We start from the raw sequence: 14,536 nt of genomic DNA, 5'->3' as shown, positions 1-14,536 counted from the left end.
ATCAATAGTGATTCTAATTGTTTAATTTCAATCCAAATAAAAGCCTTCTAACTTTTGAGTTTTTGAATCTCTTAACATTTATTATTAAAATCTATTAAAAACTCTTCTTATATTTGTATTTAAATATATTTTATATGTAATATGAAATAGTAAAATATCAATAGTGATTCTAATTGTTGATTTTTCAGAAGCTAAGAACTATATGAATCTATACCATTATATACTGTAAAATCACAAATATATGTAACATATAAATATATACAACTTATACATAGTTATATATATGTGTATATATGCACACATACATGTATACATATAAATGTATGTGTATATATACATATTTACATGTGTGTGCATATATATGTATACATCCTTCCAAACTATCTTAATTTAACTTTAAATCACAGTAATACTTTACAAAAGAACATTCTTACCTCAGCCAGAAAAATTACCAAGCACCAAATTAGCACAAAAATTAAGCTCTTGTGGACAGTAATATATCGAAGGTATATGTTCCATGTAGTCACCGCTGGTATGCTCTCCATATCATCAAAAAAGCACTCCTGAATAAGAGAATTATGGCTATTACAATAAGACAGTACAGTTTCATGCCACCATTGTGGTTTTATTTTTAATATATGAAAATAAAGGAATAGTATTACTTGAATCTAAGTGTATTTTAACAAATATAAATCAGTATAAATGCCATGTATGATGTCATTTTATAGTCAGAATAATGTCTACTGGAGCAACACAGCTTTATTAAAACTGAGAAACACCATAATTTTTCAAAATTCTAAAAATGTATCACTGATTATGTAACTGTATTATTACTGGACAATTTTACCATTAAAGGCTTAACAGTGGCATACCTTTTATCAAATGAATGATACCATCTAAATGAAGTTTCCCAGAACTCTCTTTGATTTAACCTGTTTCTTCAGGGGTCCATGGACAAGTACAGATCAGTATACTGTACTGTATATACTATAAAGGTCTTCCAATAGACTGAAAGCCCATTTGCGTTTGAACATTCCTTAGTAACTTAGGACTATCTCTCTTTGCAGCTATGATTTAAATTACATAATTCTCATCCTAGGCATATTCCTATTCCTCTAGAAATCTTTGCCTTTTGGCATATAGATACATTTCAAAATTTGGAAAAAGAGATTCCAGATAGTCCAAAGGAAAAAGATAGTTTTGTTTCTCACAAAATCAACAACACTCATGGGAAAGCACTATGAATCACAAAGAAGGGGTCCTATGGAATTGGGATATAGTGTGCTGGTTAGGAGTATGCATTTTTTGAGTCAGACAGATCTGAATTTGAACCCAAACTCCACCATTAACAGCCTAGGAGCTGCTTGAATTCAAGCGTGTTGCTGAACTTCTCTGAACTTTAATTTCCTTATCTGCAAATGGGAAAAATTTTAAGTACCTTCCAGGGTAGTTGTGGGGACTAAATGTATGCCACCTAGAACTAGATGCAATCCATAAATAGAAACTGTTATTAGTCAAGGCTATCATTCTTTACAACTAAATTTTTAGGCTCAGGATTGAGAAATTCATTTAGATTGATATTAAATTATATAAATGGGTTGTGTACAGTGGCTCAGGCTGGGCGCAGTGGCTCATGCCTGTAATCCCAGCACTTTGGGAGGCCGAGGCGGGCAGATCACAAGGTCAGGAGTTCGAGACCAGCCTGGCCAACATGATGAAACCCCTTCTCTACTAAAAATACAAAAATTAGCTGGGTGTGGTGGTGCATGCCTGTAATCCCAGCTACTCAGGAGGCTGAGGCAGGAGAATTGCTTGAATCCGGTAGGCAGAGGTTGCAGTGAGCCAAGGTCACGCCATTGCATTCCAGCCTAGGTGACAGAGTGAGACTCCATCTCAAACAAACAAACACTATATAGATGAATTATCATTTAGGAAACCTTCGTAAAGTATAGAAATACTAAAATTATGCATTTTAGGGATCTATTTTATTCCCTCATTTTACAAAGAAGGAAACTTCAGTCTAGAGATGTTAATGGCTTGTGTCTTGTCAAAGGTCACATTATTCTCAAATGATCTATACTATTAAATATATCAATTAATTACAACCCTGCCCATGGCTCATTTCATCCAAGGTATTAAGTTTTCTACTAAAATAACAAAAGCTTTCCTTTTTATATTATTTCTTGTTTTAAAAATAAAATGCTTTTATTCTTAAAACCTAATATAACAAACTTTCTGTCTGAAGATTGGCACTAGTACATGTTGAGCTTCATATACATTCTCTAAAAGAAATATTTTTAGAAACCCAATGTATAAAGCAAACTCACAAGATAAAAAAAGCCCACACTAGCTAAATTCAGGCAAGACTGATATACAAACTAGAATGTGAGTTAGTCCCATCAAGAGTCTAAATGTTTATATACCTTATATAAGCTACTTCCATACAGATTATTTTGTGAGCTATAAATAATGAAAGCTACTATTTATTTATACAGTTACTTATACTGCACCTCTTCCCACAGAGGGTTCAAGATGGTAATAAAGTAGATGTTTTCTAACTTACAGTCACAATTATCACTGGTTTAGTAAAGGATCGAAAACTAAATCCTTTCCCATTTTATGGGAAGAGATATGTCCATCGCAAAAAGAAATCATTTGTTATTTTATATTTTAAAGTTGCTTGCATAATTAATGAACTTCATACTGTCTGAGTTTTAAGATAAATCTTATCCTAATCCCATGATTTGAGTAAATTTTGTTACATGCTACATATTGCATTCTACTCAATTGCACCCTGTGTGGTGAAATATCCATAAGCAATTTATACCTACCTTTAAGTCTTCTTCATTAATTTCTTCACTTATTTCCAAGCCAGTTTCTTGAGATAACCTTCTTGAATATATATCCAGTTCAGTCAAGTTTGCCTGAGGGGCCAGTGACACTTTTCGTGTGGATGCTGCTGTCTTTCTGTGAATGCTCTGACCTTGGTTAACTGATTGCGTCATCAGGTTCAGAACAGACTGCCTCCTTCGTGCCTGAAGCGTGGGGCCAGTGCTGATCACGCTGATGCGAGGGAGTATCACCTCTCCCTGCTCAGAATCTGGAACTAAGGACAGCCTTCTCTCTAAAGGCTCATCAGAATCCTCTTCGATGCCATTCATTTGTAAGGGAGTCTTTTGGACAATGGAAAATTTTCGTATAGAGTTGATTGGATTGAGAATAGAATTCTTCCTTTTTTCCCCAAACTCTCCAGTCTGTTTAAAAGATTGTTTTTTTGTTTCGGTCCGGGAGATAGGAGCATCTCCTTCTAATGAGAAACGGCGTAAGGTCTCAGTTAGGATTGAATTTCTTCTTTCTGCACTAAATTGGTCGAAAGAATCATATCCCATGAGTTTTGAGCTAAAGTCTGGCCGTAGATTTTGGAGTTCTGAAAATGTCCCATAAAAATAGATGCTACCTTCATGTAAAATTAATATTTTGTCAGCTTTCTTTAAATGTTCCATTTTAGAAGTGACCAGAATCCTAGTTTTGTTAGCCATCAGTTTACAGACACAGCTTTAAGATATAAAAATATATAAATATCAATTTTTTAAATACTTTATTGCAATGTCTTGTATTTTAGCATTTTATTAATGTTTCATGCCATATAATCTCTATCATACAATTTTATTGTATTTTAAATGATTCTATAAGTACTCTGTAGTAATTGAATTGGTACCTTGTGAATTCTGATAGCATGAAATAACATGCTATATTGAAAAGTTGCATGTTAACAGACTGAGAATGAAATTACATTTCCTATATTAAGTAGATATTTGACTTTGAGCAAATCATTTATCCTCTGGGTCTCAGTTTATTTATCTAGAAAATGAGGAAATTATTAGATGACCTTTAAGGTCCCTAGAGATTTGTACTTCATTTATTTTAAATGTCAGAGCTCTGCTGTTCTTTAAATTTTCTATTAATTTCTTGTTTACATTTTAGGCTGACCACCAATTTATTTCTCAAGTGCTTACATTAAGACTAATCTGTTTTGCTAAAAGTAAAACAGCAAACAACTGAGAATTGGATAATTAGTTTGACTCTCCTCTAATAAAACTTTAATCTATTCTAGAAGTAAATCCTGACTAGAATCATCTAAGAAATACCAGTTTTTTTAGGCATTATGTCACATATCATATGGAAAGATACATTGTTCTAGATTGTACTGTAACACACTAACACAATACAAACATAGTAAAGTTTATATTGATAGAAGTTACTTTTCACAGTCTCAGGGTTGTAAAGATAGTATCTTGGATATTAAATTTAACTAAATTCTAAGAAAGGTACTTCTAGGAATAATCCAGCCATTTTATACACATATACACCTTTATTGCTTAAAATCTTTATTTCTAGAAGAGTATATAACTGTTCTCCCAATAAACTATTTGATAGTCCATGAAATCATTTTGAAACTTTGAAATCAAGCCATATAACTGATTGTCTGTCTGTCTAGGGAATTTCATGTATATTGGACCCTAACAGGAGTTCCAAGGAAATATAATTCCTGAGCTCTGTGTGACTGAGGAGGAGATCTCCAAGGAAGTACTGAGGTAGATGAGTGGTCTAAGCATTCACCTACATTGAACCAGAGAAACACTTAGCATATGTATTTTCTTAAGAAGTTTACTATCGCCGGGCGCGGTGGCTCAAGCCTGTAATCCCAGCACTTTGGGAGGCCGAGATGGGCGGATCACGAGGTCAGGAGATCGAGACCATCCTGGCTAACACGGTGAAACCCCGTCTCTACTAAAAATACAAAAAGCTAGCCGGGCGAGGTGGCTGGCGCCTGTAGTCCCAGCTACTCGGGAGGCTGAGGCAGGAGAATGGCGTAAACCCGGGAGGTGGAGCTTGCAGTGAGCCGTGATCCGGCCACTGCACTCCAGTCCGGGCGACAGAGCGAGACTCCGTCTCAAAAAAAAAAAAAAAAAAAAAAGAAGTTTACTATCTAAGGAGAAGACAAAGTAAAATACTAACACAAAAAAGTAAATAAGAATGTTAAGTATAATAATCAATTAAAGTAATATATATCACAAGGCAATGATACTGCAAAAACTACATAGATAGCAATTGCTATAACAGTATAGCAATGGGAGAAACTGGTTCAGCATGAGGTAGTCAGAAAAGGTTTTAATGAAAGTAATCTTGACTCTTGGCCAGGTAGGGCAGATCAGATTTGAATTAATACCATGCTACATTCTGCCATACCAACAATGGTGAACATATTTCTCAAGAGGTAAAATGCAATCTATGATGGGATAGACTTTCTTTCTTGTGTTTTAGCATAAGCATTATAAGCAAGTTATTCAAAGAACATACCTTTCAAATATTTCTTTTTCTGTTAAAACATCTAGGTATCCAAAAGGAGAGTCTAATAAATACAAATCAGCATCTTTGTATACTGCTCTGAAAAGAAAAAGGAAATTAAATTACATTTCCTCACTATTTCCTGTGTCTTTTAGTGTAGATGATTTGCCTTAAACAGTTCGCTACATGCATTGCAATATGGTCACTACATCTATTCACTGAAATAACACTATTCTCAAAAGTGATGCAGAAGTAGCTCTTTTATACATGTTTTTACTGGGGTAGATTATTTTAAATAAGGAATAAAGGAATAAGTTGCAGAAGATTTTTATCACTTTTCACAACATTCCAAGAACTGCTGAAATGGTTTTGCTAACTGTAAGTGGCATAAACTAGCAAAAGTCACAAACTGAATTGTACCATAGCATACACTATAAAATATTACCTTAAACAAACAAACAAACAAACAACTTTTAACAATAGTATCTATTTAGAGACAAGTACCATGCTATGTGCTCAAAATACAATGGCAAAAATTATACAGTTCCTACCCTCGAAGATGTTGGGTTTTGGTGAGGACACCAAGAAGAAAATAAACTATTTCAAACTGTAAAATGTCAGAGATAGCTAATAAATTACAGTATTTATGTGAAATTATTTTTAAAATGTTTTTCTAAGTGTTAACCACTATCAACAAATTGATAGCAGTGCTGCCACAACTGTAGAATTGATATTGCATTTTGTTCCTTGTAGTTTCAGTCTCTATGTCATATTTATAAAAGTTCCAAATAAGGAAAGTATGAATAATTCACAACAAAATGTATATCCATATTATTTTACTATTTAGCTAAAATATGAAACTATAAGCAAGTAAAATCTACATTGAGTTGACCTTAGAACGGTAATAAAGATGAAGACACAGTTCTCATATTAATAGAAAGGAGACAATTTCTTCATAAACATTTACATTTTCCAAGTGTGATTGTTAGTAACCTTACTTATATCTCAAGTACATAGGATTCTGTGTTTATACATGTAATTTTTGGTACTTCTGTAAAAAAGAAAATTGTATTCAGTACACAATTAAGAAATTTTTAAAACTAATTTTTAAAATTTAAAAAAAAAATGGCAAAACTTTAAAAGTCTAAAACAACCTTTATAGTGTAACTTATTTTTGAAGACAGTATGCAAGAGCTACATAATGGATCCCGTCAAAATGTACACAGTTCCATCCCCCACACTCAGTTCTTAATTCTCTCCCTCACATGTATGACAAGTTTCTTATGAGATTAGAAATAATAAATTCTTCGTCCCAAACTGGACAACACATTACACATTCTGATCAGAATAAGAATAGACAATTATTTGTAGTTCCTCTAAGTGTGTGCACCTTACAGCAAAACCAAATCTTAAACTGATAACACAAACTCAATTCTACGTTGGATGTCTAGAAGCCATATACTCTATCTTATCTAAATTTGTGGAGTACTTAGAATAAATCTTACTTTGGCTCACAGATAAAAATAATCAACTTCCATATTTTTTAGAAGCCATTATCTTGTCTGTGAATTATCCATATTTATTGATTTATTACCTTACAATGTATTTCCAAGATCAAAGCATGGTTTAATATAAAGAATCAAAAGGACCTGGTTCAAATTGTGACTTTACAATTTTCCTGTGTGGCTTTTGGCAAGTTAACATCTAACAGCCTCAATTATCTTATGATCTCTTCTGTAAAGCAGGGAGAACAATTCTTACTTTGCAGAGCTGTAAGGGGATTACATACACACAAAAATACACACCTGACTAGAATACTCCCAGGCAATTGCAGGTGCTCAGTGAGGGTTAGTTTCCAGTCTCAGCTTTTGGAAAGCAACAGAAAGTAAGGGAAAGGAGCCAACACATCAATGAGTCAATGTGATTTCTTGTTAACGACTTTGGCAACAAAGTGAGAAGAATTTTGGATTTAGATTATGGATTTAGAGGGTATAGAATCCTAGCCTAGATAAAGCTTGAGAAACATTTGACATCAGAGTCACCAATAATTGTTTAAACTGAAAGTTACAGTTTAACCACAAAGCTCTCTCCTTGACATACATTATCTATATTTACATCTCTTTAACAGCTTTAAAAGGCTTGGACCAAGAGTGTTTCTACTAAGGGACCTCCTCTCCCAACAATGTTAATGTGTTTGTCCTGTTTATTTTAAATACTGTAGATTTTAAGCTAAGTGACATCATTTGCCTTCCTATTTTGCTATGAAAATTATGATGAAAAGTTTTGAAAGTAGATGTTTACCTATACCATGAAGCCTAAAGCTGGTGTGTACATTGGAGTGGCGGGGTCGACAATGGAACTTACAGATATTTACATCTTCTCTTGCCAGTATTGTGCAGAATCCTAGAGTTTTCCATTTGTAGTAAACTATACCATGAGGCAAACAAATATACAGACACCAAAATATGGGCATGGATTTTGAATAAGCCATAATCTCTATCAAATCTGGATACTATACCTTTATTTATAGTTCTTAAATGTGATTCTTAACCCATTAGCTATAAAACCCCAGGATTTTTTCAATTCCAGAAACAGAATATAAAGCAATAGAGAAATATCTGTAATTTTTTTTTACATGAATGACATTTACAGCAAATGCTTGTTAGACCAATAATTATTCACCTTGCTAAAGAAATTCTTGCTCGTTGACCTCCACTCAGTGTGATTCCACCTTCTCCAAGAACTATATTGTCTTTCTCTGCAAACTTGGAGATGTCCTATTATCAAAAATAGAAAATTAGAGAGTGACTTTTAGTATGCTCAATCTGAATTTGAAAGGCACATCTTCCTTCTAATATAATCATATATCACACTATTGCTTTAACCACAGTTGAAATTTTGAACATTGCATCTCCATTATTTCAAATGCAATTTATTCAGTTGGTCAAAAACAACATTGCTGAAATTTTAGATGTAAATTTTTATTTAATTTTTAAAATGTCATTAATGATCATTAAATAATAATTATAAAATACCAAAACATAAAATATGTATATATTTATAGGCATATAAATGTGTGTAGATCATCCATAGGTCCATTTCACAAATTCAAATGCTATCAACATACTAAAATGCACTTTTCTCCAATTTAAGTTCACTCTTTTCAAAAGAAATCTCCCAAAATGAATCAACCTTCTAATAAGAGAAACTAAAAGAACACTAGTCACACCTCTGCAGGATCGAAGTATCTTCACTGGGCTTCCATGGTTCCAAGGCAATTCCTTTCCATACTTCTCTCACCTATCCTCCCAAGTAAAACAGCTTTCTTCCTCATCTATCCTCAGCACCTCATTCCCATGACCTCTCTCCACTCATTCTGCCTCTCCTGTCATCCTTTCTCCTAGGTAATGAACATTTCTGTGGCAACAGCCATTCTAGGCATTGTAAAAGAAGATTGGAATTTATGAGAAATAGTCCTTGACTCCTTAGGCATTATATGTCTAATTTAGAAGGTAAGTCATAATCCTGGAGAAGGCTAAATACCATCCCAAAGATTAACTAACCATTTTAAGATAGTTTATAAAACAGTTCACAATTAATTGGCAAATTAATTTTGCACATAACTGAAGTATACAATAGATAGAATACCCTAGAGGCTTTCAAACAGATGGGATTTGGTCTGACTCTTGAAGAATGAGAAGAGTTAGATAGGTAGTAAACTCTCATTAGCCTTAAAAAAAAAAAAAAAAGGCTCTCTCCCTTTTCTCCTCCCATCCTTGTACATTTGTTTCCACCTCCTTCTTCCTCCCCTCTATTAAAAATTCTCTTCCATATACTTCTTCCTTCTTCTTTCACGATCCAGAAATAATCCAATATTATCTATATCTAAAGTGTCAAAATGGTTACTTCTGTTATTCATTTCTTTCATTTATCTATCATATGGACATAAATAGGACTTCACATGCAAAACTCCAAATGCACAAAGTAAATGGATTAATAAGTAGTCATTTGTATTGAGAACCATTTGGCAGCTCCTGTTGGCTGGAATCATGCTAGCCACTGCCCTCAAGGAACTGTTGCTATCAACATTTCTGATCTAGAGTGACAAAAGGCCTGTGAAAAAAATGCTGACATGTTGGAGGAGATGTAGCAGGACTCAGTGGACTCTGCTACTCAGACGCTGGAGAAATAAAACAGAGAGGTCATTAATACCCATAAGCACTGCTTATGGGGAGGACCTTCTGTGGTTATGAGACCTGTAAAACATAGCTCTTTCTTTCTACCTGGCCTAAATGAGCATGCTTTTGTTCAACTCATGAACTGGACCACGTGCCTAGGATTCCATCCAAATAACAAGAACTGCAGTAGATTTCACTCATAATTTAGAAGGTAGACTTCACACCTAATTTAGAAGGTAATAAGGTAATTTAGAGGTGTTCATGGAAGTGCTCCTTTAGCGAGGCAGAAGATTTCAGTTTTATAGCAATTACAGGACAGCTCATGTGTATATTTCTTCTCTCCTGCCTCACATTTTTCCCTTTTCAAATCGCATTCTCTTTTTAAAAACTAAATCTGGTTGGGCATAGTGGCTCACTTATAATCTCAGCACTTCAGGATGCTGGGTGGGAGAAATGCTTGAGATAGGAAGTTTGAGACTAGCCTGGACAACATAGCAAGACCCATCTCTACACAATTTTTTTCTTTTAAATTAGCTGGGCGTGGTGGCATGCACCTGTAGCCCCAGCTACTCAGGAGGGTGAGGTAGGAGTATTGCTTAAACCCAGGAATTCAAGGCTACAGCGAGCTACAATCACACCACTGCACTGCAGCCTGGGTGACAGAGCAAGACTCTATATTTAAAAAAAAAAAAAAATGGCAAACAAAAAAGCACTTAAATCTTTTGGGGAAAAAAAGAGAATGAAGAGAATGGTTTGCTTTTGCCTTGTATGAATAGATTCACTGTAGGCTTTTGAAAAAGAGGCAAATTTTCTAATACATTATTAAAAAGCAGGAGGTTGCTAAAATTATTATAGTTTTCCATTGTTTTTTCAGATTTGAACTCAACATTGTATTAATTAAACTGGTTAAAATTTCAAAATATTTTTAAGTACTAAAAATAAGTAATTGACAGTACGATTATAACACAGTTGACTATAGAAAACAGATTATGGATTTAGAGGGTATAGAATCTTAGCCTAGCACAGGCAATTAATGAAGATTTATGGAAAGAAGGAAGAGAGACAGGGAACACAAGTTAATCAAATATTAAGTTAAAAATAAAGAACTACATAGAAGAAAATAAATAAATGTGTGCAGAGGAGAAAAAGAAAGAAAATTGGAAAAGCAAAAATTGTCAGGAGAAGCAGATATCTATGTATTAAAAAGTCAAGAAGATAATAGCGGGAAAAAATGACAAGAAAAGTGAAGGTGTCAATAAGAAACAGATAGAAGATAAGGAACTACAGTCCATACTTTAGAAAATGTACCTGCTGACAACAACCAAGCTGAGAATCAAATCAAGAACTCAATCCCTTTTACAACAGCTGCAAAAAATAAAATAAAATAAAATACATAAAAATATATTTAACCAGGGAGGTTAAAGATCTCTACAAGGAAAACTACAAAATGCTGCTCAAAGAAATCACAGATGACACAAAGAAGTGGAAACACATCCCATGCTCATGGATGGGTAGAATCAATATTGTGAAAATGACCATACTGCCAAAAGCAATCTACAAATTCCATACAATTCTCATCAAAATACCATCATAATTCTTCACAGAAATAGAAAAAAATCCTAAAATTCATATGGAACTAAAAAAGAGCCCACATAGCTAAAGCGATACTAAGCAAAAAGAACAAATCTGGAGTCATCACATTACGCAACTTCAAATTATACTACAAGGCTATAGTTACTAAAACAGCAAGGTACTGGTACACGAATAGGCAAGTAGACCAATGGAACAGAATAGAGAACCCAGAAATAAAGCCAAATACTTAAAGCCAACTGATCTTTGACAAAGCATACAAAAACATGAAGTGGGGACAGAATACCCTATTTAATAAATGGTGCCGGGAAAACTGGCAAGTCACATGTAGAAGAATGAAACTGGATCCTCAATGCTCACCTTACACAAAAATTAACTCAAGATGAAGCAAATACTTAAATCTAAGACCAGAAAACATAAAATTTCTAGAAGATAACATTGGAAAAACTCTTATTGTCCTTGGTTTAGGCAAAAAGTTCATGACTAAGATCCCAAAAACAAATGTAACAGAAACAAAAATATATAGATGGGACATAATTAAACTAAAAAGCTTTTGTGCAGCAAAATAAATAATCAGCATAAACAGACAACCTACAGAGTGGGAAAAAATATCCATAAACTATGCATCCGATAAAGGACTAGCATCCAGGATCTACAAGGAACTCAAACAAATCAGCAAGAAAAAAATAATAATAATAATTTCATCAAAAAGTGGGCAAAAGACAGAATAGACAATTCTCAAGATATGCAAACAAATTACAAACACAGGAAAAAATGCTCAACATCACTGATTATCAGGGAAATGCAAATTAAAACCACAATGAGATACCATCTTGCTCCTGCAAGAATGGTCATAATTCAGAAGTCAAAAAATAATAGATGTTGGCAAGGATGTGCTGAAAATGGAACAGTTTTACACTGCTGGTGGGATTGTAAACTAGTACAACCACTGTGAAAAACAGTATGGAGATTCCTTAAAGAACTAAAAGAACTACCATTTGATCCAGCAATCCCACTGCTAGGTATCTACCCAAAGGAAAAGAAGTCATTATATGGAAAAAAAAATGCACACACGTTTATAGCAGGACAATTCATAACTGCAAAAATATGGGTCCAACCTAAATGCCTGTCAGTCAACAAGTGGGTAAAGAAAATCTGGCATATATACATCATGGAATACTATTCAGCCAAAAAACTGAATGAAATAATGGCCTTTGCAGCAACTTGGATGGAGCTAGAGACAATTTATTCTGAATGAAGTAATTCAGGAATGGAAAACCAAATATCTCATGTTCTCACTCGTAAGTGAGAGCTAAGCTATGAGGTTGCAAAGGCACAAGAATTATAAAATGTGCTTTGGGGACAATAGAGGAAGGGTGGGACGGGGAAGGGATGAAAGACTACATATTGGGAACAGTGGACACTCCTCAGGTGACGGGTATATCAAAATCTCAGAAATCACCACTAAAGCACGTATCCATGTAACAAAAAAGCCACCTGTAGTCCAAATACTATTGAATTAAATTTTTAAAAAAGAAAAATAAAATATCCCTTCTAGATTTAAATGTCCAAAGACTACAATGTGATTTTATTACATTAATTTTTAAGAAAATAATTAAGAGGCTGTTTCAGTCAAATTTCTATCTTAGGTGTCTATAACATTTATATTTTAAACAAGTCAAGGAAATAGGAGGAGGGAGAATGAAAATAAAGCATTCCCTTCCTTTTTTCCTGTATGAATAAGGTGAAAAATATTAGAGAAAGAGATCAGAAGATCTCATGTGAACTCAGGCTTTGCACGCTCAGATCAAATGGAACATCAAATTCCTCCAAAGACCAGAAACAACCCTCCTTTTAGTCTTATCATTCTTCAAATCCTAACTTAAACCTTGTTGAGGAAAAGGAGAAAATGCTTTAAGAAAATGAGGGATTTAGGAAAGGAATTGCTAATAGTTTCTTGGCACCATGTTACTCTGTCCATTTCAATTATAACCACAAGCTACTCTGATTCCTTTTTATTTTAAGAATAGTGTAGTGTGCCCCAGTGCCTGGTCTTTTCAACACTTTCAGTCAGTAAGCCATGGCATGCATTCCAGGAGGGCCCAGGCCTGCCTGGGGAGATGGCTGATGAGAGACAGTACTCTCCTTCGCCTTGTCCCAGATTAGAGGGAATGGGATTCCTCAGGGTGAAATCTTCCCTGATACTTGGGAGATCTTCCAGGTTGTGTGTACCCTGGGAACAATGCCATAAAGAAATGCATCCAAGTGTCCTTCCTCCTGAGTCACTGCTGAGTTGAAATCTGAATTATGTTTGTAAAATCCATTTTGAGAGCTATCAGATGTCATGTAAACTGTGCTTGTAGTGGTTGCTCAATAAGTAACAAAGCTGGAATATTGAATTGGATAATGTGAGACCCAGAATTTGAACTCTGGTCTGTCTGGCTTATTGTGAAATCTCAGTTACTTAACAGCTCTCTGACTCAATTCCTCTAATAAAAACCTGGATCAAATAGTAGTTTATGTTTCATAAAGAGTGCTAACTATGAAAATTAAGAAAGTAGCATTTATAAAGCAATTCTGTAAATATAAAGCAATGAGATAAAATGTAACAATCCAAGTGAAATTTGTTTTTTTTTAATTCTAAAATAAAACTTGGCCGGACATGGAGGCTCAAGCCTGTAATACTGGCACTTTGGGAGGTCAAGGCAGGTGAATCGCTTGAGCCCAGAAGTGCAAGACCAGTCTGGGCAACATAATGAAACCCTGTCTCCACAAAAAATGTAAAATTTAGCCAGGAATGGTGGCACACACCTGTAGCCCTAGGTACTCTGGAGATTGAGAGGTAGGAGGATCGCTTGAACACGCGAGGTCAAGGCTTCAATGAACCATGATCACTCCACTGCACTCCAGCCTGGGTGACGGAGTAAGATCTTGTCTCAAAAAATAAATAAAGTAAAATGAAATAAAACTTTACACAAAATACAAAACATGAGTGGTAACATTAGTCAAAGAGCAAAACGACCTGTTTTCTAGCCCTGTCTCTATTACAGGACTAATAGCTTTGAGGAAGTCTTTTCTGGCCCTAACTTGTCCATCTATAAAATGGGGATAATAATATCTTCCTTTAACAGTTGTAAAAATTTGAAGTAATTTAATATAAAGGGCTGGCCCATAATATACACTCAAACACTGGTAACTCTCATAATTTTGTAATGAGATATTTATCAGTGACCTATATATGACATTCATTTCCATTTATCCTTGAATAGAATGCTTACCTGACGTGATAATATGCCCCATTCTGCCATTACCAAAAAAAAAAAAAAGCAGATTTTTAAGGCCTGATCACATAGCTTTTATTAGCATATCATCATAAGGCATGTACAAGAGATGATGTCCAGAAAAAGCACTGGACTTAG

At 34.4% G+C, this 14,536-nt stretch overlaps 1 protein-coding gene across 1 annotated transcript in view; it reads right to left on the bottom strand.

The window, feature by feature from the left end:
* CFTR (CF transmembrane conductance regulator) overlaps positions 1-14,536 on the bottom strand; it is a 177,245-nt gene that overhangs the window by 72,509 nt on the left and 90,200 nt on the right. Inside the window, exons 12-15 of the mRNA XM_023228189.2 lie at positions 8,032-8,126; positions 5,362-5,448; positions 2,832-3,555; positions 435-563 (exon numbers count right to left, since the gene is read on the bottom strand). Of these exons, the coding sequence (XP_023083957.1) occupies positions 435-563; positions 2,832-3,555; positions 5,362-5,448; positions 8,032-8,126 (1,035 nt within the window). The remainder of the gene's footprint in view (positions 1-434; positions 564-2,831; positions 3,556-5,361; positions 5,449-8,031; positions 8,127-14,536) is intronic.

The sequence above is a fragment of the Piliocolobus tephrosceles genome, chromosome 8 (genome assembly GCF_002776525.5).
Source record: "Piliocolobus tephrosceles isolate RC106 chromosome 8, ASM277652v3, whole genome shotgun sequence".
In the NCBI taxonomy this organism is placed as follows: domain Eukaryota; kingdom Metazoa; phylum Chordata; class Mammalia; order Primates; family Cercopithecidae; genus Piliocolobus; species Piliocolobus tephrosceles.
Note: the sequence above shows the minus strand (reverse complement) of the source record. Positions and strands in the feature narration are given on the sequence as shown.